Source organism: Cuculus canorus, chromosome Z (genome assembly GCF_017976375.1).
Source record: "Cuculus canorus isolate bCucCan1 chromosome Z, bCucCan1.pri, whole genome shotgun sequence".
NCBI lineage: Eukaryota > Metazoa > Chordata > Aves > Cuculiformes > Cuculidae > Cuculus > Cuculus canorus.
In genome coordinates, this window is record NC_071441.1 from 2093876 (window position 1) to 2120196 (window position 26321).

Here is a 26321-nt window from a genome sequence, read left to right on the forward strand (position 1 = left end):
TTGATGAGCCACAGATTTGTTAAACTATACCTCAAACACGCTGAGGAGTGAAGGCGGCTCATTAGGTGTGGGTAACAGGTAAGAGGAAGCATTTCATGACAAGGGTGGAGGCTATTGTCAAGCACCTGCTTAGAGCATCTTTTAACAGTTCAGGGAGAAGAGCTCAAGCAGGCAGAGAGAAGACATGACTTTCTAAGGAAGAGAAGAGCTGCCCCATGGACCTCCTCTGCGTGTCACATCTGGCTAACGACACGCCACTCTACCCAATGCCCCAGAAACTCAGACACTATTATAGATGTCTTTCTGACACACTGATGGTCTCATGAACGCGCCCATAATGCCAGGGAATTACAGCTTTTTTTTTATCAAATTATTGTGCCCTTAAATGCTTCGGAATCTATGGCTTCTGGTCACCCCCCTGTCAAAAACTATGAGATCATTAGCTCAAATATCTCCCATTCAAACAGAAATGTTCTAGAATAATAGGCCAACCAAAGCCTAAGAAAATCAGCTCGGTGCAGCTTGTCTGCAGAGAAGAGACTTGGAAAACTGACGTTTCCGCAGAGCAGCAAAAAACCTCTCCACTTTACCAGATTTCACACCTCACAATTTAAAACCATACTATGCCACAAGAGGCTCAGTTTCCCAGGTAAAAATACACATTTCTGGGTGAAGACGAAGATGGAGATAAGAAAGAAGTATGTTACTACAGAAAAATGTAGACCCAATGAAAGAATAAAAGATGGTATCCAGAAGGCATTGCCTCAAGCACCACTTTGGAGGGTTCAGAGCAGTAAGTGCCCCACAACTGCAGCAGACCTTACATGCTCAAAGTACACCTTTTTTCCCCCCCAATATCTTATGAGGTGTTTAGTAATCATTCTACTAATCTTGAATATCAACATTACTAGGTCATCCAAGCAACAACGTTCTTTCAGACCTCCAGCTCATCAGAGCATCTCTGTTCTTTTACATTTCTCAGCACTTCGAGTATTTTCTTATTCTGATTTAAGGAATTTATAACATAAGGTACGAAGGCAGCAAAAATCGCACCATGGAGGAAGTGCAAGGGAAAACATCCCATTTGCTCAAATTCAAGGTAGCTGTTCAGGAATGGAAATCTGATCCATCTTTTAGATACTACACATCAAATTACTGTGTGTTTCCTGTCAGAAAAGCACTTGCGGGAGACAGAAGGGCCGCTGAGCTGTCAGTTGAGTGGCAGCTTCTCATGTTGGCTGTCAGATATTATCTTTCACTGAATATTAAACATCAGCTTTTACTAAACGGAATAAAATACCAAAATTTCAAACAAAGGTGGTTTCCTGAGTCAGGTGCAAGAACACACGCGATCATAAAGAACTGTGACAATTACAAAGCACATTCCATCTTTTTTTCCCTCATATTTTCTTGGTTGGGTTATATACTTGATATTTTCTATATTTATATGGTCTGACAGAAGCAGCGTGACAGAAGGCTTTATAGACAGTTTGGCAAGAGAGACAGAACAAATGGAGTCCAGGAGAGGGCTGAGGGGTGGAGTGAGTTTCAGGATTTGGTTTTTCAGAGGAACAGTTGACAGAGAATTCTGCTGCAGTCCTTTTCTGATTAAAATGAAAGAGGAGTAGCCAGATTGTGAGAAAGTGAGAAGATCTGTTCCAATATACAACAAAAAATTTGTACGTTCGTAATGTAATACAGCCATTGGGAAGAAGCCCTTTCCGAGCATAAGGGTTTTCCACCTGAGGTGTCCAACTAAATCCCTTCCATTTTATGTGCTGGACATCTACCACAGAACTATCACTGGCAGCTTGTAATGGAAACACCCTTCAAAAAATAATCTGTTCTCTTAAAAGAGGTGCAAATTACATGAGCACTTTTCTTAACTTCCTGTAATTGTCCCTGAGAAGTTTGTATATCTGCCAGAGCTCCTTTACTGTGCTTGAGCAGTGACTCAGAATCTGGGAGTGCCGCCTGCCCTTCACCAGCCTCCAGAGACTCTGACACGGAAACGCATCGCGCCGTCTCCTCTCTCCAGCAGCCAGGGCAGGAGCACAGGAGCGAGGAGACGCACAGCACAGCGCCGTGCCAGGCAGATGCGGCACCACGGAACTCCAGATGCAGAAATCTGTCAGAGGCTGAAGTGGTTGAAGGGCACAACCAAATTCACATCAGCATTTTATTTGGAAAAGTGTCAACGAGTAAAGACTGCACAGGGAAGGAAAAAAAAAAAAGAAGCTTAAGAAAAAAATTCAGTAAAAAATGGGAAAGACAGCGTGAAGACTTCAAGAATGTACATATGCCTCTGCACCTACCTTTTGCAGCACCGTTCATCTCAAAGGGCAGGACATTCGCTTTCAAAACATATTGAGTAAAAGGGGACTGGAAGGCTGGAGAACTCAAAATAAAATCTGCAGATGGAAAATCCCAAAGCTAACACTTCTGGAATTGGCTTTCAAGTTGCAGACAAGTCCTTAGTAAACTCCTATAAAGTACTCCTACTGTGGTGTAGTAGCGAAGTGCAGTGTAGTAGCTGCTAAGAGTCTGCGCTGTGATGAGGTTATGCTACAGAGCGTTTTAGCAAAAGCAAAATAGGAAAGAAAAAATTAAATGGGTGGAAAAAATTAAATGGGTGGAAAACAATTAGGCTTTTAAACATTTAAGAAGATGGGGGAGAAGGAAGGAAGGGAGGGGATGCAAGAAATTAAAAGATTATCAGTACCTTCGCTATCGTTTCGTGCTATGGATAATGTATTTACCTTCTCCTTTGCTTCAAATCTGAATCTTCACCACTGTTTTGATTTTTCCTGTGACATTAAGGAAGGTTTTATGAAACAACAGGGGTCACTCCACACAAATACACAAAGAACTCCCAACTTACCTGTACAAAACTTTACAAAGTTGTGTTTTTTCAGTATTATTTAAGGCAGAGAATAAAGAGTATGTGCTTTTATAAAACTTTTCAGGACACTTCTACAATAATTTGTGAAGGCACATTCACATTCAGGCTCTCATTGTAAACCATGGCATGTAAGGTTAAGCATGGAATGCTGGCCTTTATAGTTTCCCACTGTTTTCTAGCATAGCAAAGCATGATGTCTTCCTCTTAATTTCAGTAAAGATTGCATAAACAATGCAGCTATTGTTATCAAACAGTTGAAAAAGGAAAGTACAGGAAGAAAACCAAGATTCAGGAAGACATAATTAGGTTAGCATCTACCTGTTATTGTCAGTCTTCATGGTCTCACATATGAGATAAGACTTTCTAAAAACATTTTGTTGGTGTGGTGGCCCAAGAGAAAATCTGCTCTTGGCATGAACATTTGCCTGCTGAGGAGGTCAGCCAAATGCAAACCCCGGGTGATAAAAACTTTGCGTCTCAAAAAATTTCCTACAGCATAATGCACAAACACTGTTCTTTTCGTGGTACGAGACAGTTTTGCACTGCTGGTCTTTATTCCTTTGTCTTTACAGAGCCCAACAACTCCTTCTGACAACTAAGCCAGCAATGAATGAAAAACCCATCCAGGAAATACACTGGAGTTGATACTTACAAGGGCTCTATCCAGCAGGGTAAATCAACATAACTTTACTGAGTGAGAGAGCTGATATACTTAAATTCAGGCACAAGGTCACTAAGCACACTCCATGGATGAGTTTCTTCACTCCTGTTCTAGGCAATTAATGGCATTTAAAAGATCTGGAACAGCTCAGAAACCTGACAAGTACAAAAGTTCCACATATAACTACGTTTTCTCATAAATAAAGCTGCACCTTAATATTCCTTTGCCAGCCTTGGCTTTGAAAGCCAAAGAGGTAACCCCTTGAGAGATGTCAGAAGAGAGGCAACTCTGAAGTGCTGGCACACAAAGTGGTCCTAAAAGACTGCAAGGAATGCGGCCCTGTCTGTACTTCACAGCAGATCACAGTAGCAGGGTACCTTAGCAATGAAAACAGGTTTTCTGCAGGACAAATCATCCCAGGTAACATGGAGTTTCTCAAGCCTGCGTCACTTCAGAACTGTCCCTGGAATTTGCATTTTAAGCATACTCTAGGACACATAGCACAGAATCTCCATCTGTTTAATTTTACTTATCTAAGTTACTCAATTCAGCACATAGCTGGTAAAAATACATTAAGTATCTCATCATTCATAGAATCATAGAATGACTATGTTGGAAGGGACCCACTGGGTCATCGAGTCCAGTTGTACTTTTGATGGCATTCTCTCTGATGTAGAGTAATTCACACATGGTACTAAGCAATGTATTTAAAACAAAATACTGCTCGATATTAGAAGTTCGTTGTCAAGCAGGCAACATCCGTCAATCCTTTACTTCACAAGGGAAAAATAGCTGCAGGAACTGAAAGGATCTTGCACATACCAGTAGTGTAATTTCTCATAGTCCCAACATAATTTTCCCAGTACCCAGAACAGAACACAAGTAAAATGCTTGACCAAAGCTTCTTATCCAAAAGCAGATCTGGTATTCTTGCTAAGGTCTTTTTCTTTGAGTAAGAACTGGCCCCTGGAGCACCCCTTTTCTATGGACCCAGCTGTGTCTCCAAGAGCCTTTACTGAACACAGAACGTGTAGGACCTCCAGATTTCTACTGTGAGAAGCCAATAGCAATTAACTCTGCAGCTCTTACCTTCTCCGGACTGGCTGTCCAGACTCATTCTCACTGCCACCCGATGGGTTCCGTCGTCGAGAGTAGGGAAACTTTGGTGATTTATTGCGGTCACTGGGAGAATTATACAGCCCACTAGGGTCAAAAAGGAAGAACAAACAGTCAGCTTTAAAATTCCTATGAGTGTTAAGCCAGGGAACTAAGATTCAGCTTACAAAAACATTCACAATACACACACACGCATATATAAGTGAGCTATACGTGAATGTGTGTGTGCCATATAAACACTGACAGTACTGCTTTCCAGCAATAAATGTTTCACACTGAACTTGCGAAAATGTAGGACAGAGAACTCTCAGCATTGCCAAAACAACAGCTCTAAGCCTACAAAATGTGAAACCAAGTACGTACATATTCTGTTAGCATAATAAAATTTCTGTGCTTTAGTATTAGTTATGCAATCCAGAGCTACGCATTCAAATGCACCTCTGTTCTTTATGTTTTCCATGGATATCAGTAAGAAAACAGTGTTCCTGTCACAACATATCTTCATCACAGAGCTAATGCTTGGGGCTGTGAAGCAATTTCAGCCTCAGCTCTCTGCTGTTCCGGCTTCAGGTGATGTATTTAAGCCTAGATGAGACCCAGTGGGTTGGGTTTTTACTGAATTAGACATAGATTATCAAATGTCTGTATGGATTATCCCGTGATACCTTCCTAAGAAGTGTAAGGACCTCTTCCCACAGTGTAACACAGGTTATGATGGAGCGCATACCACTTTAAAGTGGTCTACTGGTGTTCCACAACCTTTTGGAGGTAGGATGCCAAACTCAACCATACATCATTATCTAACATCACTTTTAGCCCTTTTCACAACTATGTGCTAAATGTGATATTTTGAAGAAATTGCAGTTAAGGTATTTTCTAGTTAAGGTATTTCTCTCTGCTTTCCTAAAACTCTCTGGCCTTCAAATTTGATACACCTGCTCCTGCAGACGGCTGATGACAGGACTGCTCTGCACAGCTGACAAGCTGCTGCACTTCGTCTCAATGAGAATTATTATCACAAGCTGTGAAAGCCTCTGTGCAGCATACATTCTGTTTCCTTGTCTAAAACTGTGAAGTCCTTCAGAATAGACAGGCTTGTAAAAACTCAGTCCTACCATTCTTGGACTCCTGGAGGATCAAACTTCCTGCTCTCTTGAGAGCAATTTTAACACTGGAGCCAGAATGCGACAAGCTGACACCACTTTTTCTTTAAAAATCGCAAATTAACATCTATTCTAGCAAGAGAATATTTACACACTGCCTTGTCCTTACTCTAAAACCTCTTGATGTTTACAGAAGGAGCACACAGGGTAAATCAACCCGATGCTTCAAAAGACACGTGTAGATCTGAATAATCACGTGAAAGGAGGACTGTGCTGGAATACACTTAATGAACCATCCGGTTCAGCGGCCTGTTTCCAACAGTGGATGTAAGCAACCACCTACAGGAAGCAAGAAGTTGAATATGTACGACAGCTCCTCAGGGGACTGCTTTCTCAGTCTCTATTCCCGGTCCAGAGGAATAACTGAGCCAGGTGCTATATCTCTGTCTCCAGAATCCCTTGGGAATTTCACCCAAGTTCTCCAGGAATCCACTAACCTCCAGCATCTCTTGTAAAGGAGGACCACAGGTCTCCTATTATTCATCACAACTCCACGGCATCTTGTTTTGCTCAGAAATCTATGGGTCATTTTTTTGTTCCCGTGTGCCTCTCTGTACACTCGCTGACTCAACATCAGCCACCACCTGGTGACTTGTCGCTCATACTTTAGGGGTCTTTCTGCCATTCTTCACAGATAACTTTCACTACCCCAAACAATTCTGCCCCACGGACAAACCTTATCACCCTTTTACCAGGTCTTTGGCAAATATTCTTAGTAGTAGAGATAAATGAGCAGATCTCTGTGCAAAGCCACTGGTAACCCTCACCCAATGACTACTTCTTCCAACACCTGCTTTCCTAATTTTCAACTGATTGTTCATCCATCACAGGACCTATCTTCTTATATGCAATACAGATTAATTGTGACCCCATTAATATATTCATAAATTATATCAATGTCCTTCAACCTATTGTTATGGCATGATATTTAGCATTGCACAATACCTAAGACATCATGCCTCGCCTTACCTCTGTGGGCCATTTTCTTCCCATGGTGCGCTTGTTTTACTTCTTTGGGTTTCTGGACTGTTTTCATTTTTCACCTTTTTAAAGCTAAATAAAAGTACAGATATATATATATGTATGTATGTATATATTTTAAACCCACAGTGTATAGATCACACATTCTCTCCTTCTGACTTCTTAAAAATAAATCTTAGAGGGATACAGTCATTACAGAAACCCATCCTGGCATACAGCTATTTGCCTGATACGTGAAAGAGGGAAAACAGCTGCTATGTTGAAGAATCCCTCCTAGAAAGAGAGATTGGAGGGAAAGAAAAAAAACCCCAACCCTGAAATCAGTTCTACAAACTCATAATTATGGCTGCACTCAGAAAAAAAAAGAAATCAGCCTTGTCCCACAATAAATGAGAACAAATGATTAGGCCAAACGTGTAACAAGAGGGCAAATATACAATATGCTCTTTCAATCTACCACAATATGTGTTTAACAGATCATTGAACCAGAGAGTTTTTCTGGTTTTTATTCTACATTGCCCTCAATGGAACTTTCTTTCACGGATTTATTTAAACACCTCTTCAATATTTTTGAATTTTTTGCTAAATAGTGCCTGGTAGCTGTATGATCCAGTATTTAACAACGGCACAAACAATTACCTCGTTTTGTTTCAAAACTTCCAACTGTTTCAAAATTTCCTTCCTGTGTTCCTCACTAGTTCTGTACTTACTGGAAAAAAAGCTCTGTGAATGATGGTTCCCTAATCACAAACTCTACTCTGTATTTTTTTAACACGTTTTTACAGTCACATCTCTTTTCCAAGTGGAAGAATCAAGGGCTATTTAATCTCTCCCAGTATATGAGTCACTACATATCTCTAATTATCCTCATATTTCTCTGCCATTTTTCCAAGTGTAAAGTACCCTCTTTAAGATGGAAACAGAAAAGGCAGGAGGGATAGATCTTAAAAAACAACCCAGGTCATAGGCTTGTAGAGTAGCATATCCTTTCTTTCCTCCCCCAGTAACTCCTCATGTTTTCTTTTTATCAGACACTGAGCATAGATTTGACAACATTAAAGAGTTGTCTTCACTGACTGTTGCAAGTTAGAGTACCAGAACAGTCAGACAGTCACCCGGCTCAAGAGATATATCAATGTTTGCAACCCGTCTCATAGCAGATGAGGCAAAACAGCAGAATGTTCCAGTTCTGCCTTTATTCTTACCATTCTCACAGTGTCAGGTTTTACAACTTCCAACCTTCTAATGCTCCTAGATAGCCTTCTCACTGCCACTCCAAGTGCTGAAAGGTGGCTTCCAGCTAAAGTATGCCTTTACACCCACCTTCTTGCCGAAGACTAGTCATGCTTTTGCTGCATTATCATCGCCAGAGCTTGCTTTCTACACGAACAAGCAGTTCACCTGATACAGAGCTAGACGGAGACATTGATTTCCACTAAGCCCTTCAAGAATTATTACTGACAGCAACCCACTGCAAGCATTAATACAACATATCTTTCCAAAGTGCAACTTCAGCGGGAAAAAAAAATCTTTACAGATGCTTACAGAAAGGAGGACATAAGCCAGAGGTCTTTGCACGGAGTAGGAGTTGACAGACTCAGCTTTATGAAGGACTTGTGGCTACTTAACTCACTAATCCACTTCTAACCTCAGTGTTTAGTTAGTACAGGTCACTGAGTTAATAATTTAATTCTCACACAGTGAACAAAATGCAAAGCTACAGTAAGTCATCAGGAAAAGAAATTAAATTAAGCTTTATCGGTTAAATAGTTTTCTTAATACTGTACCCATTAATTATTGACTCATATGTGCATACAATCTATTCGCAGTCTTAAAAATATGTGCTTAGTGCAGACTACACAAGTAACTCAAGTAAATACATTTCAGTCGTATATTGCAAAAAGCAGTTGGTTTCGCACAGCATAAACTACTGAGAAATACCCAGACTGAAGTTGGGCTTAAAGAAATTTGAATGGTGTTCTCAGATTTAAAAAAAAAAAGAGAGAGAAAGAGAGAGAGATGACCCTGGAAGGTGATTTCAGTGCCTTAGATTCTTAAGTTATTATTCATTCACAGCAGATGAACACTTCCAGCTAGAGAGCTAGAGCATGGCAGCTCTTCAGATACTACTATCTCCAGATACTACTATCTCAGATACTACTATCTCAGATACTACTATCTCAGATACTACTATCTGCAGCTGTAAAAGGGACCGAGTTCATCCCAAGTATGTGAAAAGGTTAGGATCTAAATTTCACCTGTTATTACTGTTGTTGGAAGCTTTTATTGTTTACCTTGGATATATTCACTTATTCAGAAATTACCAACTATGTATCTCAACAGTGAATGACAGGTTAAACTATGACAATTCAGTTTGGAAGAGCTCCTGAAGGATATTCTGTAAGCAGTACTGAAATTTAATGCAAGAATTACACAAGATAAACTACCGAGCTGTAAGCTCCTCACAAAGTATGTTGTGCTGCCTGTCATGTGTATGAGGACTGGCAGACCTGAAAGGTATTTTACGTGTGCAGATAGACACACAAAGAGAAAAACAAACTGATTTTTTCAATAGAAAGCATGGAAGTAAAACAATTCCGAACACTTTTTTTGCTGGAAGTGACTACTTAAAACTGTAACTCAGTCGGAATCTGACTCTGAATTGCTTTTAAGCTGTCGAGGTAAGAAGCTAAACTCAGGAACCTTGAAGCTGCCGTGTTGAGAGCCTCTTATTCCGGCCCTTGCTCCACAACCGGCCTATCCATTTTTTTTAACAGGTCACTGCTATAAATTTATACTTAGCCTTTGGAGCACAAGCTGTGGTGAAGGGCTCCTATCCCTTCCCAATATGATCCTCTCTGCAGCCTGGAATGGGAGTAACTTTTACTTTGAACTTTCCTCTCTCCTAATGAATCACGGAACAAGAGAATGGCTGAGGCTGGCAGGGACCTCTGGAAGTTATCCGGTCCAACCCTCTGCTCCAGCATGGCCACCCAGAGCCAGTTGCTCAGGACCATTCAGAGGCAGCGGCTGAACCCTCTCAAAGGATGGAGACTCTACCACCTTCCTGGGCAACCTGTGACAGAGCTCAGTCACGCTCACCGTGACAAAGAGTTTCCAGATGTTTAGAGGGAACGTTTTGTGTTTCAGTCTCTGCCCTTCGCCTCTGCCCCTGGAACTTGGCACCACTAAAAAGGGACAGGCTCTGTCCTCTTTGCACCCTCCTTGCAGGCACTTACCTACCTTTGTGTTGTTCTCCACTCAATGACCTTGTTTTTCCATGACTGAATGTCAAAATCATAACCTTTCTTCTAATCCATGATCTGTACTATTTTTGAAGGGATAGAATATTGGATGCAACTTCCCTCAAACTGAGGAAGCAATTAAACTCAGCTCCTCTTCCTGGGGGCAACTGGATAAATAGTAGGCAACAGGAAAGACTATCCACCAACTATTTGCAGTAAATTGTTTAGACCTTTCCCCAAAGGTCAGTCCAGATAACTACACGAAGCCCACAGCTTCAACGGAGAGATAAGGCCAGAGTCGCTCAGCTCAAAATAACCTGTCAGGGTTACTGGGCATGCAGAGACAGACATTCAGGCAACGGAGCAAAAAAGCTGGGTGCCAAGTTTTTGACTCATTGTTTTGTCAGAACATTCTTTTTTGATTAAGGTACCCAAATTCCACCTAAAATTAAGACTGCAGATATAAATCCCTTTCTGAATGTCGACCTCCTTCTTCCAAACGTGCCTAACAAGAGAGGCGCACCTCAGCACTGGTACTTAAACACAGCAGACCACGCAAGTCCAGAGGAACCCTGACAATTCACCATTCCTAAGCATCGGGACAAACACTCATGAGTTTTGTTCTGGATTTACTGGTGCAATAGACTGCAAGATGAACAGCATTGCTGGGAAAGAGGCCATGCCCAGCTCTTCACTGCCCACACATCCCAAGCAGAGTCTGCCCTGTGCAGAGGCAGAAGACCCTCAGGGCTCTGCCAGATGGCCCAACATCCCACAGAGAGACACAGGAGACTTCACAGGACTATCCTCACAAGTGCCACGTGGGTCTTTATCTGTTTTTTTTTCACATTTTAAACTGAGACTGTCTCCCTTCTCATTAACTCTCCCTGATCATGGATTTCCAAACTCAATGTCACCTGGACCTTTTGTTCCAGCTTAATCAGAAAATCAGAGTTTGTTATAATTAATTACTGTATAATGCTCTCTCACCTTTGTCAGCACAAGATCAGACAGTCCTAAACCTAAGGGCAGGATAAACTGTTACTAACGATGAGTCAGTGCGTTGCCCTATCAAACGCAATACACAGTCTCCCATAAGCCAGGAGGGAACTGCTGGTCTACGTACCTTTTCACAGGGGAAGGTGCAATAATTTTGGTCGTTCCTTCATTTTCGCCGTTTGTTGTAATCTGGCTCATGTTCTTAGATCCTAAAAAAAACCAACCAAACACAAACAGAACAATCCTGCAGCGTATACGCTTGCACAGCTCATCAGCATAATCACCTGCTGAACACAGTGCAGCATGAGAGATAAAATGACACACAAGACATGGGCACGCCCTACTTGCTAAGGGTGAATAAAGGTCACATTTTTGTGTCTTATCCTTATTTCTATTTATATGACATCACAAGAAATTTTATCATAGAGTTAACAGTCATTACTCTTCCACATAAGACAGAGGAGTTTGAAGCTGTTGTTTATAAAGGGATGCTATGCCACTGCCACCAAAAGGGAATTCTCCACTCAGTCAACAATGAGAAGAAAGGTATGAGGAAAATACACGCTATGAAAAAAACCTTGTGAATCTCCTATTTAATAATTATGGCTTCTAAAACAATCGTTATATTAGAATGGTAAAGCAAGATTAATATGTTTGTTCTAAGAAATCAATTCAACTTGATGGAACCAACACAGTGCAACACAACACTAATACATCCCACGTTAAGACCACGAAAAAAATAACTATAAATCAACGGTTCAGAAAACTAGTATCTAAAAAGAGAGTGACAATAAAGAGTAATATTCTGACAGAGATAAGTAAGGATCAGTTTCAACAAATCAGAATCTTTTGGCCATTATTTGAAAGTTATTTGCCTCGTTTCCAATTTTTTTGCCCAATACTCTTTCCATTTTGACCCTGCACTTTTCATACTGTTGGCACTTAAGTCCCTATCTGAGCCACAAAAGGGGAACCTGAAGAAGCAGAAGGAACACGCACTTTTCTCTCTTTTTCAGCCCAAATGTAACAGACTCCAAAGAAACAGATTTGTGTATTTGTGATTTAGGAGCACTGAGGGCCAAGGGAATCTGGGTATTTCATACTGGGTTAATGTCAAAGTGGTGTGATAAGATTATGCTCTACAGATGTACACAGCTCAATATCGGGAACAAAACAAGAACTGTTCTGTTCAGCTTGGTATCTCGCAATACATTAATCATCAGGACAAGTTTGTTCCTACTGCTGCCACAGTGTCCATGCGGTTCTTTTAATATTCATCTGTATTTTTTCCTTCATTTCACACATTCTCTTTCCATCTAAATGGCAATTTCAGTCATTTCTTACAAAATGCTACCTTTTCCAGAAATAAATGTTAAGTAAAAAACCAAAGTAACATCACTGATGATGTACATCAGCTCTCAGCAGGATTCTGAGCACGTTTATTAAAGATAATGAAACAGATTGACTGAGGCCTGTGTAGACTGCTAACAAGGAAAAACTATGTCCTCTGGGCACAAGCAACAGCATAGTACTATTGTTAATATACTGATATGAACTTAAAAGGCTTTTTGTTTGGCTAAAACTAAAATGAAATAATGAAATATCTTAAATTAGGCTGTGGCAAGATTTTGCATTCTTATCTATCGCCACAATCTCAGAGAAAGAATTTCTCCACTATCTCCTTCAACTTCACATACCAACAACCCTTTGACATACAAAGTCTCTGGCTCTTCTCTACTTCAGCACAAATACTTGAGATATCCTAAGGCATCCTGCCTGGCCATCCACTGCCTCTCCTACAGGTTAAATCTGTTAGTTTTCTAAAGATACCTCATGTGCTGCAGCGGGTCTCAAGTGGATTTGTCACCTTTGCTTAAGCCATTCAGCAAAGCCCTTTCTATGTCTCACCTTACCACTTTTAATGACATACTTTACACCCTTCCCTACTTAGTATTTCAGACTAATGCATGATGGGGGAGGGGAGCAGCGTGGCTCCTGTCTTGTGCAATAATTGCTCCTTGAAGGTACTTTTTGTTGTTTAGGCAAGCACGAGCATTAGGAATAGTCTGAAGAAGGAAATGCACAATGGGCACATATTGACAGATAGAATAGAGAGTAAAGTTTTGGCATTATGAATGATTCCTTTATTTCATATAGCAAAAGACAACCAACTCTCCAAACTCTCTGAAACTCTGCATTCTGGCTTGTACAAGAAACGATGTGGCCAGCAGGAGGAGGGAAGAGATTGTCCCCCTCTACTTGATACTGGTGAGGCCACACCTCAAATCCTGGGCTCAGTCTTGAGCCCCTCCATACAAGAAAGACACTGAGGTGCTACATCATGTCCTGAGAAGCGGAATAGAGCTTCTGAAGGGTCAGGAGCACAAGTCTTATGGGAAGCGGCTGAGGGAACTTCAGCCTAGAGAAAAGGAGAGAGGGAAACCTTATCGCTCTCTACAATTGTCTGAAAGGAGGTTGTAGTGAGGTGGGTGCTGGTCTCCTCTCTCAAGTAAACAAGCGATAGGATGAGAGGAAATGGCCTTAAGTTGCACCAGGGGAGGTTTAGATCAGATATTAGGAAAAATTTCTTTGCTGAAAGAGTGGTGAAGCATTGGAACAAGTTGCCCAGGGAAGTGGGGGAGTCTCCATTCCTGGAGGTGGTAAAAAATTGTGTAGGCATATCATTTTGTGACATGGTTTAGTAGGTATGGTGGTGATGCGCTGATGGCTGGACTGGATTATCTTAGAGGTCTTTTGCAACCTTAATGATTCTATGGTTCTGTGATGCTCTATCTGTCCATACAGTTGTTTTCCGTTTTCAAGAATGAAGCAATGGCTACCTTGCCAGAATGACCTGCTTGGTGAAAAGAGAGAATCACTAACAAAAAAACTTATCTTGAGTTAATGTGGGTGAGAAAATTATCAAAAAGAATCACTAATCTCCATGAAGGCCATAGAAGTCTGCTGCAAAAACTCCTACCTAAAAAGAGAAAGACACCTACAGTTAAAATAACAAACAAATAAATAAGGTGACAGCACATAAAAACAGGAAGCAGAAATTTCCCACTTTTAGGGAAAGTAGTGGTAGTGAAATGAAAATGGAGTAGATCAAAGTGTTGAAGTACAAGGATATCTCAGTCTTTCTGACCATCATTTTTCTACATGCAGATACATTTAACTTGCCTTTCCCAGGCCATCAAATTAGTAAGATAAAATAATCGACTATAATAATGTGGCCCAGAGAAGTATTGAGATCAGCAAATATATGACTTTTTTGAACAAAGGAAATAACTTCAGCACTTCACATATTACTGCACAAGTTAAGCGCCTTCCAATTAAGCCCTTCAGAGTGCTCATAACCTGACAGAGCAATCAGAACTCATGCTGCAAAGCCTGTCATAGCTATGGAAAAACTGTGAGAAAAAAAGCCAGGGGATGAGTGCTATAGAAGTAACACCCACCTCCAGAACCGTTCCTTGGCTACATTTGGCAATAGCCTTACAACTCTGCTACACAGACCAGCCTTACAACTTCTTCTGAAAGAGAGGTTGTCTCTGGGTGTCAGGCGATGGAAGGTTATGTGACACAGAGTCACCCCACCTGAGTGGAGAAAGCCTGCGACGCCTTTGCAGCTACTTGAGTGCTCCTCACGAAGGTTGGTGCTGCAGAGCCCACCTGGGGAACCTGAGCCTTTGGAGGAACTACTACTAGTAAATCTCTACAAAAGCAGCAGCTCCTTCTCACTGTGGAGTTCGCTGGTTAGCACTCTACTGCTTTAACAAGTACTTAGTTGAGGGAAACCAAAGATAACAGACCAGCAACTATCGTGCACAGAGAGAATTCATCAGAAACACAAAACAAGTTTCTACTGAGATAAGACTTTGTATCAGCCGTTTTGACTCCACCACTGCCCACAATGAGGACCTCTGCGTTGCTTTTTCACAAAAAAAAAGCTCCTGCTGCACATTCTAGTACCAAAAACTAGCTTAATAAAGAGCTTTCTGTCCACAGTTACAGAAACTGCAATAATTGCCTTACTGTTCCACCTCATCTATCTTTTACAAACTACAATACTGTTCTACTAACACACACGTCTGTGTGATACAGTATCTCTAATACAAAAGACCGACTCCAGAAAAACTGTCCAAACACTAACCCTTAGCAGTAAGTTATCTTCACCATTGTTTTTTGCATGCCTAGGTAACACGCCTCTCAAAAATACCTCCCTAGAAAGCCAAAAATCTTGAACATCTCACTTGTAGCAGGATTCCCTGTTTGTTTACCTTTTATCAGATAAGTTACTGTTAGCATTCACTGCTCTGAACTTTTCTAATAAAGTGAATGCGTGAACTTTGGTTCACTTTTACAGCCATCTCGACGCAGATTTGTGTATTCAAGTTAAACAGACGATTAGATTCTTAAAAACTCAGATGTTGAAAACCTCAGGAGACTGGCAAGCTAATTAGCTCGTCATGTCTGTTTCTTATCAAGTAAAGTTATTTCACTGACATTATCTGTAAGTAGTGTTTGTATTTAAATCTGTCAATAAGGGCAAAAGATAGTGCGATCCGAAGGAAAACAAGCAGTAAGAGGTCATGCTCGGCACTGTGCATTACTAAGAGCCTATAAAAATGAACGGACTTCCCTATGTCTACACTAGCGTAGCTTACTCAATGGTAATGTTTATTTCCCAAACTGGTTTCCAACCTGCCGCCTTTCAAGCGTTTGTGCACCTCACATCACACACATGAAATGCAGAAGTGGTTCTATCCATCCTTTTATAAAACCTGGGATTGCAAACAAACTTTAAAGCGTAAAGCTCAGGGTCAAAAAAAAAAAAGGTAAACAGATAAAATTACCTCAACATTCATTTTCTGAAATTTAACTTTCAAAGCCAGTCACTCAACTTTATGGGAAAAAAAAATTGTGACTCTGAGTGCACTAGACCAACCGTTGTAGCTACCACGACTGAGGGTGGTGAAGCAGAGTAATTACAGCCTTCGTTGGTAATACGCAAGTTAGTCAAGGCAAGGATTGTGACTGTCTGTGATTATTTAGGGACTATTATAATACAGACAGTACCGTAACTTTAATACCTGCTCCTGATTCTGCATCTTGCTTTTGAATCAGAACAGCAGCACTTCACAACTACGCAGTGTGCAAGGCAGGGACAAATCAAGTCCTCGGCTACTAAATGAAAACAAACCCTAAGCAAAGTGTTTTCCCTGACTGAATAAACTCCGACACATGACAACGGGTCTGGTCATACCGATGTTTGTCCAGAGAGGACATTCCCAACGAGCTTGTCACACGCAGTGCTCAGCCAAACGAATAATGAATGCTTTCACCCTTCGCACTGATGCAAAAGTTGAACATTATCAGTCTTGCCCTAAGAGGGTAAAGCAGAACAATGAGGGATCCTGTTCCATGTTTGAGCTTATGATCTGCAGCCAGGAAAAAAATGCAACCCTAACTCTCTCTCAGGTGAAAAGAAAGGTGGGGATTGAGAAAATGTAACCAGCTATGCCTTCCCATGGAAGACCTTACAGAACAAAGCCAAAACACCTTTGCTCTCCTGAAGTCCACCTTGCACATAACCTAAACATACACACACACAAAAATAAAAGTGCTAATAGGAAAGCACTGATTGCAGAGCTACTGTAGTTCCCTGGTCTGATTTTTCCACTAACCCTAGAACAAGTGAGATGTGAAATGTATTAAGCAAGTGAAAAAGGGGAGGTTACTGCATTTTAAACCATTGTAATCTGAATTCTAGGTAAATAAATTGCCATGCTAAAGCCAAACTGCCTACGCTGTCTATCCTACCAGGCGAATCAGTCAGTGGCAGTGGCATTTATACAGGAAAGCTAGTTTCTCTCTGTTTACAGTATTATCTCCTTCAATCCTTCTCCTAAAGCACAAATATTTTTACTGAAAATATAACAGTAAATATTTTCTATCATTATCTTGGCACCTACTCCAGCTCTTAACTGAAAGTTAACTGAAGTACTTGAACAGACCAATAAAACAAAGAAATGTTAGTTGCTAAGCTCTGCAAAAGATAACCAACCTCTACCCTCAGGACACATAAAAAAATATATGTATAAAAAACACATACTAAGTAAATGGGAATAACACCAGAACACACATAGAAACAGAAGGAACTAGGGAAAATATTTTAATAAGATGGCAAAGGTTAGAGGCTTTAGGGCTTCATGAACACCTCTACGATCGAGGCAATGGCCTGAAGCTCCGCCAGGAGAGGTTCAGGTTGGATATCAGAAAAAAATCCTTCACAGAAAGAGTCATCGGGCACTGACAGAGGCTGCCCAGGGAGGGGGTTGAGTCGCCTTCCCTGGAGGTGTTTAAGGAACGGGTGGATGAAGTGCTGAGGGACATGGTTTAGGGAGTGTTAGGAATGGTTGGACTCGATGATCCAATGGGTCCTTCCCAACCTGGTGATTCTGTGATTCTGTGATTGCACATGCTACAGCCGTGCATTTGCAGCTATTGGATCATCTAATTGCTCCCAAAACCATTGGTGTGGTCGCTCCTATTACTGGCATCAAGAGATGAAAAAAAAATACAAAACAAAACAAAAAAGAGAATCAGAATGGAGAACTGAAATGGCTGCAGAAAGAAAGCTTTTCATGCACTTGACTTTGCAATCTTATGAGAATAAAGTAAAGAAGCAGGTGAGGAAAGAAGATGGAGAGTGTAGAAGGAAGTTGGTGCCTAAGAACTATCTGTCAGTTGTTACTGGGTTTACAGAGAATGAATGGAACACTGATTTTGACTCCAAAAAGCAAAATTAGAAGCCATGTCCAGCTGGATCCTAATTTAAGTGCCACTTGGCAGAAAACACCTTAAGAAATCCGTAATACAGGCAAATTAAACACACCATTTAAAGTGTTGAACAAGGCATGTTTAATCTTATTAGACATACTAGAAACACAAAACCAAGAACGAAAGACTAACCATCAATGGTAACTATGGGCATGACCTCATTATGCAAAAGTAATATTTATTTTAAAAAGAAATGTCATATTATTCTCCCCAACATTTCAGGTGGGTAAAGTTTTAAGTATCTCATAAAGCTCTTTAAACTGCCAGGACCATCCCTGAGATACAAATTATTCTGTAAAATAAAATCTAGATCGAGCTAATATCTTTAAACAAGTGATACTTAAAAAACAGTCTTGATTTTTTGTGTGAAATGGGCTTTCCTACAGTCATGAACCAGTTTAGGTGAAAAGGAATAGATTTATGCTAGTGACACGCAACAAACTGACACGTGATGTGTGACACACGAGAGAGAACTTGCAGTTAGTCTGCTTTCAACATCTGAAAGCCCATTTAAATGGAGAATGAGTATTAGATATTTATCACTGTCAATACGCAAACACAAAATAAAAAAATAAAGAGAAAAAAATACTCATTTGTAGGGAAAGATGGAATTTAAATGACATAGCTCTCTTACTTTAGCTCATGTTTTAAGTGGGAAACAAAACCAAATTCATTTTAAATTAGAAATCATTTGATGGAATACACCTGCCCCAGAGGAAAATGATTGTACTTTTGGAATACATGGATAATTGATTAAGTTGAATTAAAAGGAAAACGACTCAGATGGGTGATACATACTACACAAACACATATGCATATTACAGTGAAAAAGCAGCCTTTTAAAAAACAAAAAAAGTTAAACATATTATTTAAATTGACCTAAACAACAAACGTGCTCTGCTCAGACAATTCTGCTGCATCGTGTTACATCAGCAGAATAGGCACCAGGAAGGTTTGCACTTTCTTCACAAGTCCAGTCAAAGAGACAGTAAAAAATTAACAAGCACAACACGCACTATTACAGCAATACAGACTGACTTCTACCGCCTGTGCTAAAGCAAACAGTATTTTCAACTAAGGACTGTGTCAGCTCATAAGTTTACCTCTGAATAACCACACAATTCTCTGCACAACTGAACTGAGAACTAATGACATAGGAAATGCTGTTCATCTTGAACTACCGCCTTAAGAATGGGCCCGTGCAGCTGCACAGTTCTATGTCCCTAGGTTCAAGGGTTAACAGCTTCTTGCGCCTTAGGTCCCCATTAAGAAATGCAGACACAACAAAAAGATCAATCACAATATAAGGCAATCCTTCTTTTCTTACACTTACCTAAATAAAATACTTTTTTTTTTTTTAAATCTGCTATATACGGATTATATTTTCCACGAGAAATGCTTTAAACTACACTACACCTCAAGAGCTAAAAGACAGAACACATCAGCTTTGTTTCTGAACCAAAAGGCAGCGACCAGAATAAACACGGGCTGTTTCCAGGTGTAAATACCCGCTCGCTTTCTAAAAGTGGGGACTCTTGAAGTTTTTTATGCTGTACTAACCCATGACGAAGAGAAATCTTGAGTGTATTTCAAAGCCCAGACAACTTTCTTCTCCAACTGCTAACATATGTACACATACACTGACTCCATGCACAAGTCTGACTGGAATCTGCATGACTGCTGTCGTAGATGGAGCTAAGGATACATGCACAGTCACATGAACTGGAGACTGACGTCAGAAGAGCTTTTTGCCTCTATTGCTCAGTTTCAGGAGACATCCATTATTCTGGGCACAACTCCTTTAATCTGTGTTTAATCTTATCCATTTCCTCGAACACCTGTAAAAACTTTCAGCTTCCCCTGACGGCTTCAGCACGCCGAACAGATTTCCAGCTCACACATCTGAAGCATGTTAGAATTGCAGAGGACCCGGCACCAGCTTCTGTTCCACTTAACAGCAAAATAAAGGGATATTGCCCTTGAACAGGGAAGAGGATGTACAAGTGAGACACCTTACAAGCAGCTGGGACAATAGGATGTCAACCAAGACACACAGATGTAAACTCTTTAGCAAGAGACAGGACTCCTGAAAAGAAAGCAAACACGTTCTCCCTGCCTGTTGTCAAACTTCCCTTTCACACTTTACAGCAGACCTACAGACATCGGGTTTCATCATGTTTGATCCACACCATCTCTTTTACTTCTACCCACAAAGTCGGGGTTTTTAGATCCAGTTAAAGCTAGATATAAATACTGACCGAAGGCAAAAGACAACATCCATTCTGAGCGACCCTTGAGGACCCTGTAGCAGTTCTGAGTCACCTCTTGAACTCAAAATAAAGCAAAGACCAAAGAAGACACGTCTCCATAGGACAAGCAGAGGAGGACTTACCTGTCTGTTGTGTTCTTTTGGGGTAAGTCTTACTGCGACTTCTTTCAATGCGCTGGTCTGGCCGCGGGAGCTGAACAGAAGGGTCTGTGGTCATATGCAAAGATGTCCTGCCAGTTGAAAACACATAAAAAAGAACAGAAAAGCTATTACTACACTGCTCTTAATACCAACCACCAATATTCCTATCCAGGAGCTGCCAGACAATCGGGCAGTTATGGTTTGCTTGTGTTGAGAAAAGTCTTCCTAAGAGGTATTGACAAAGAACTGCGTAACTAATAATTATCAGCCTTACCCATTACGATCCTTCTATTTCTAGAGTGGTGGTGGAAATACAGACAGGAAGGAGAGACAGACAAGCCAAAATTAAACCCAAACAAACCCGGTGTACTTGCAGGCCATGGAACAAACCTCTAGAATCTATCATTATAGTAAATAGGGCCTTTTCACCCAACGGCTTCAAAAAAAGACGAAAAACTATTTTTTTCTTCACTTGACAAACAGGGAAAATGAAAATCGAAAGAGGCCCAGCTTTCAGATGTGGCTTTGACTTGCTGCCTTCCACCCTCGCTTTCAGGTTCGCTGGATATACAACTCTGAGGCAATTCTGAAAACCATGCCATAGATTATTTGGCTCAAAATTGGTCAGCCAAAGTGACAGAACTGGATTTAAAAAAGTAGTCAAAAGTTGCCAAATCAAGTGCTTTGCTCACTAGACAAAGGCCCTGTCATTTCAACAGACTTAATTTAAAAGTTTCAATAAAACTCAGTAGAAACTATTGGGTCTTACAATCTTAACTATCTCCTATATTCTGCCAGTCGTCTGTGCACGGGAACTAGAGAATCAAACACCCATTCTCCCTTCCACATCTTCCACTGTATCACAGTATTAACCGCCCTCTATCTCATGCTGCCTGCTTGGCTAACTCAGGCTAAAACTGAGATTAAGTGCTCCCCCTCCACCCTCCGTCTGAAGTTTACCGTATCTTTTAAGGTTTGCAGCCTTGAATGCTTATCCAATTTTGCCAGCTAGTCTAGTGAGAAAAGATACATCCATTTGCCTTCACATCTGTCCTCGTTTTTATTCTTAAATCAATCACACTTCACCAGCAGTATTACTACAGGATTAAACGCCACCATTTGGATTGAGATCCCTGGCGGCATTTCAAATGCAGCTGCAAAGAGGGGTATCACAGTTACAGACTTTCTACATTTCTTTGCACCAAACCTTCGCTAATTCCCAGAATGAACAGCAGCAGCCAATACGCCTCCTTCTTTTGTTATTTCCCAGTTGTCAAGAAAATCTCTTTAGGACACGAATGTAATTTCAGGACTTATAAAGATATTTTAACTTAAAGCATTGCCAAGGCTTCTCTCACTTTCACTGTGGCTACAGCAGGCCACGGCCAGCCCTGGGGATATGGAAAATGAGGAGTAAGTAACATTTGCCCCAAAACTGCCAAACGCCCAAAAGAAGTCTGTTAAAACGGCCCTGATTCATGCTTTGTCAGCAGAACTGCTCTGAGTTATAGTTTGGGTGGGGCTTTTCTTTCACTGCAAGTAAAGAGGAGAAAAGAAGGAATGAAGAAGGAATTAACTGACATTTAAACAATGAAATAAACTCACCTGTACCGATGTTTATAACCTATGGATCCAAACTTGCTGAATTTTCTTGACAGAGAATTTGATTCATTTTCTGGCACTCTATGATAGTTTGAAAAAGAAATAAATAGAGTAAATTACATAGATAGGTATAAATTACAGTTCCCTTCCCAAGAAAAGAAAAGAGAAATGCAAACTTTAGGTTCCAAACAAATAATTTCCTGCTATAGTCCCTCTTCATCCCTACCTCCAGACTCTTACGGGGTTGAGAGTTCCTCAAAGCCATGTTTCTACCACATGTTTTTACCCTCTTCATTTGACTACACCTCTCTATATTTCAGCATCCACTGCAAACTGTTGGTAAGGGCAACCTTTCACTTAACATTTCACAAGAGCAGACAGAAACATCATGCAGCAGAAATGAGAATGCAGGAGGGATTCTGAGTTTACTCATTTACGTTTTAAAGCCAACCCCAAGCATCCCATTGACCAGTTCCTAGCTGGACACCCTTGCGCATTTCTGTTACTGTTTTTGCAACAGTAAAAGAAAGCGTTTTGGTATGTGTAACACTGGAAACATTTAATACACTCCAATAAGTAAGCAAAGCATTAAGGAAATTCAGTGGGTCTTCCTATGAAAAAAACATATGCATTGTAGGAAATAGTAATGTCTGAAATCCAAAGGCCTCACTCAAGTCCATGTTGCCTCCAAAAATTTGATGGTTAAATGCATAAAAATGTGTACAGCAGCTTAAATCTTGCCATACACATTTGTGGATACTTCTGTTAAAGGCTACTTTATGCAACCTGAGACACTGCTTCGAAAAGAATTCCAAGACGAAAGGAACCATCAAACTACCCAATTTTAAAATTACTGCTTCAGATCATTGTAAGAAAAGGGAAGGCATCAGTTTTTAAGAGCATTCTATAATCAAAAGGAAAACTGGGTTTCTAGGCAGCAAGCCTGTGTTAACCATTCTGTAGGTATAATAAGGTTCTCACTCAATACAGACTTCCTCCTTTTGTTAACAAAACTACAATTTCTGCATTGCTCACCTGAAAAACGTATGATGTTCTACACAGCATTTCCAGAGGTGTTTGCATGTGACCTTGTTACGTGCTTCAAAAAAGAATGAAGTTTCATTGCACTGAAAACAAAACAAAATATTTTTTATGAGGGACTGTGCCAGTGAGGTCAACCATCTCATATCAATGCACACAAGAAAAGACATAACTATGAAACAAAGCAAGTTCTATAATTCTGCAGAATTATTCATTTGAAAGATCTTTTCTTTTTGGCTTCTCATTGCCTGACAATAATTATTTAAATAATCAATTCCTTAGCAGAGAAAAACAGAATAGAAAGGAGGTTATTGAAACACTCGTGTTTCTTCTTTCTTGTTTCTAGATGTCATGTGTTTTCGTAATTAAATACCACAAAGTTTTTTCAAATACTATTGTTTCTGATGTTTCCCAAAAATGCACCTCAGACGTCAACAAAAAGTATATTCCCAATGCTCTGTTTAACGTTATACAAAAAGGTAATAATAAGTGAAGAAAATAAGCAAAAGATTTGTGATGAATACAAAGCAACACCACAGAAAGAAAATGTGCAGAACATCATATAGACAAGACCAAGGCAAAACCAGAAAAAAAGACGAGGGGAAATAAACATTTAAAATAAAATTAGCGAAGTTCAGAACATCCGGAATACTAGGGGAAAGGTCAAAGATAAAAGCCATGAAATCTACCTTAAAATATCTCAAGGAAGACAACAAAAAAGAATATTCAAAGCTTAAAATTTATTCAGTAGAATCTGGCAGTCAGTACAGGAGACACCAGAAAAAGGCAGGGAAAAAGGAAAGAGAATTCAGACATACCCAAACAATAAAATACTTCCAAAAGACAAGAAAAAGCAACAGACACATCACACTGCTTGTTTCCAATAAGCTAAACATTCCAATTTGTCAACAGAAAACCCATTTCCAGTATCTGTCACTCAGTAAACTTAAATGCTTGGTTTTCTATGTGGGATTTGCACAAATAATGTATAATCCCACTGATTTCGCTGTGAATGCTCAGCATGCTACTATACCGCTTGTAACAAAGCTGATTCCTAAAACTATTTCCCTAGTATATGAATTTGAAAGGGGGAGGTGATTCATACCACTTTTGGCGGCTGATTTTAGGAAACGGATGCTGTGCGTCCGCAGTGCCCTGCATAAACAGGCAAAGAGTTCTGGTTTCTCCCACTCTTCGTTTAATGAGGTGCGGTGACCTGCAAGCACCTTGCCAAGGGTGAACTAACTCATTATGTTCTCTAGAATTCAAAATTTCATCTCCAACAAAAGCCAATTATATCTCTGCTAATGGCTGCTAGGCAGCCTCCAAAAAAATCAGGAATTGCCTCCTCAAGCAGCCTTTCCTCTAACCACGTAACAAGTAACAGCGAAAATGATGGATCCTTGCAACTGTGGTTGGAATAATTGACCTTTCACGACAAAACAAACACACAGACAACACATATTGGAGACATATACATATATATTTTCTCCCATGGGTTATTTTAGTTGAATAGCTGGCTGGAACAATCCCATGAAATACCTAAAGAATGAAAATCATTATCTAGACTTCTCTCAAAAGCTCATTTTCCTCTCTAGGGCTTCATAGCAAGAACAAGGACTACAGTAAGACATATGGCCACTGAGAATGCTGAAACTGGATTCATCTGAGATTGCTATGTGCAACATAAAATGATTATATAGTAGATTAGTCCCATAAATACACTCATATGGTATCTCTCTGCAGGATTCACAAGAGGGTTAACTTGGAGAAAAATAAGCTTACTTTATTAAAAGTAAACCCAGACACTTAAAAATTAAAGCTCTTCTAAAACAGAAAAAATAAAATATAAGTAACTGGGGGTAAAAAATAAATAAAATAGTTTTCTGGAGAATCTTGAAGGCTACCAAGGAGAAAAATCTATTTATACTAGAATTTTCAAGACTAACCATATCGCTCTTGGTCCTCTGGCAACCAGAAACAAGAGTCTACCCACCACAAGACAGCAGTGATTTTTTTACATTTTCAAAGTAAACTGCTTAAAAACCAAGGGACAGAGCAAGAAGCTTTCTGATAACACACTGAGCTTTATTCATTTGAATCTGAAGGAAAAGCATGTCTAAAAACCATTGCCTCAGAATGGATGCTTGTAATAAGTCACATAGCACAGTTAAATTTTATTTAACAGAAAGAAAACCTGAAACATTCATCCCTAAGGTCTTTCACAGAGGAGACAGTTCGTAACTCCTTTATGATTTTTCACCTTTTCTGCAAAGGATTCGGTAACTTACTGCAACTAAGTCCAGTATGACACTGCATACAGCAGGTTTAGGACTTCATTTACTATTTAGACTTTTTAAGGCTTGCAAGTGCACAGTGATTACCCTCAGAATTTATAAACGCATATATAAAAATTAAGCAGTACTGAAAGCAGTAGCATCTTCCAGGCTCATCTTTCTCCCATGACTGAAGAAATTGATTTACACAGGTAAAGCAAAGACGGCATTACCCGTTAACACCACAAACTTTTTTTTCCAATAAAAGGCAATATTTTTAGCATTTTGAACAGCTGTAATTTGTTGCACATAGTGAGATTTATCTGATTTTTTTTTCTTATTATTCTCATACATAGGAACAAAACCCATCGCACTTTTACTAATGATTTATAGGAAATGACAATTGCAAACTCATTTAGTGGGTTTTGGTGCCTCTCAAGCTACTCCCTGCTACTCATCGTGTTGCTTTCAGAGTGCGCAGTGCGCTAACAGTGAGGGACTGTAAACCACGATGGCTCACTGCTTCCACAATGTGCTTGCAACTGTGGTTAGAATAATTGACATTTCACAACAAAACAAAACAAACACACAGACAACACATATTGGAGACATATACATGAGCTTATTTTCTCCCATGGGTTATTTTAGTTGAATAGCTGGCTGGAACAATCCCGTGAAATACCTAAAGAATGAAAATCATTATCTAGACTTCTCTCAAAAGCTCATTTTCCTCTCTAGGGCTTCATAGCCTTTTAGCCTGGAGAAGAGGAGGCTGTGGGGAGACCTTATTACTCTCTACAACTCCCTGAAAGGAGGTTGTGGAGAGGAGGGAGCTGGGCTCTTCTCCCAAGTGACAGGGGACAGGACAAGAGGGAATGGCCTGAAGCTCCGTCAGGGGAGGGTCAGGTCGGATATCAGAAAAAAATTTTTCACAGTAAGAGTCATTGGGTACTGGAACAGCTGCCCAGGGAGGGGGTCGAGTCGCCTTCCCTGGAGGTGTTTAAGGAACGGGTGGATGAAGTGCTGAGGGACATGGTTTAGGGAGCGTTAGGAATGGTTGGACTCGATGATCCAGTGGG

The 26321-nt window shown here is 40.3% G+C and overlaps 1 protein-coding gene across 2 annotated transcripts in view; it reads right to left on the reverse strand.

Moving 5' to 3' along the window:
- EPB41L4A (erythrocyte membrane protein band 4.1 like 4A) overlaps positions 1-26321 on the reverse strand; it is a 138544-nt gene that overhangs the window by 24479 nt on the left and 87744 nt on the right. Inside the window, exons 10-16 of one of the 2 annotated variants that reach the window (XM_054054143.1) lie at positions 22961-23052; positions 21929-22006; positions 20306-20412; positions 11195-11276; positions 6812-6895; positions 4653-4766; positions 2760-2807 (exon numbers count right to left, since the gene is read on the reverse strand). In XM_054054143.1, the coding sequence (XP_053910118.1) occupies positions 2760-2807; positions 4653-4766; positions 6812-6895; positions 11195-11276; positions 20306-20412; positions 21929-22006; positions 22961-23052 (605 nt within the window). The remainder of the gene's footprint in view (positions 1-2759; positions 2808-4652; positions 4767-6811; positions 6896-11194; positions 11277-20305; positions 20413-21928; positions 22007-22960; positions 23053-26321) is intronic. The other variant, XM_054054145.1, reaches the window with a different exon arrangement.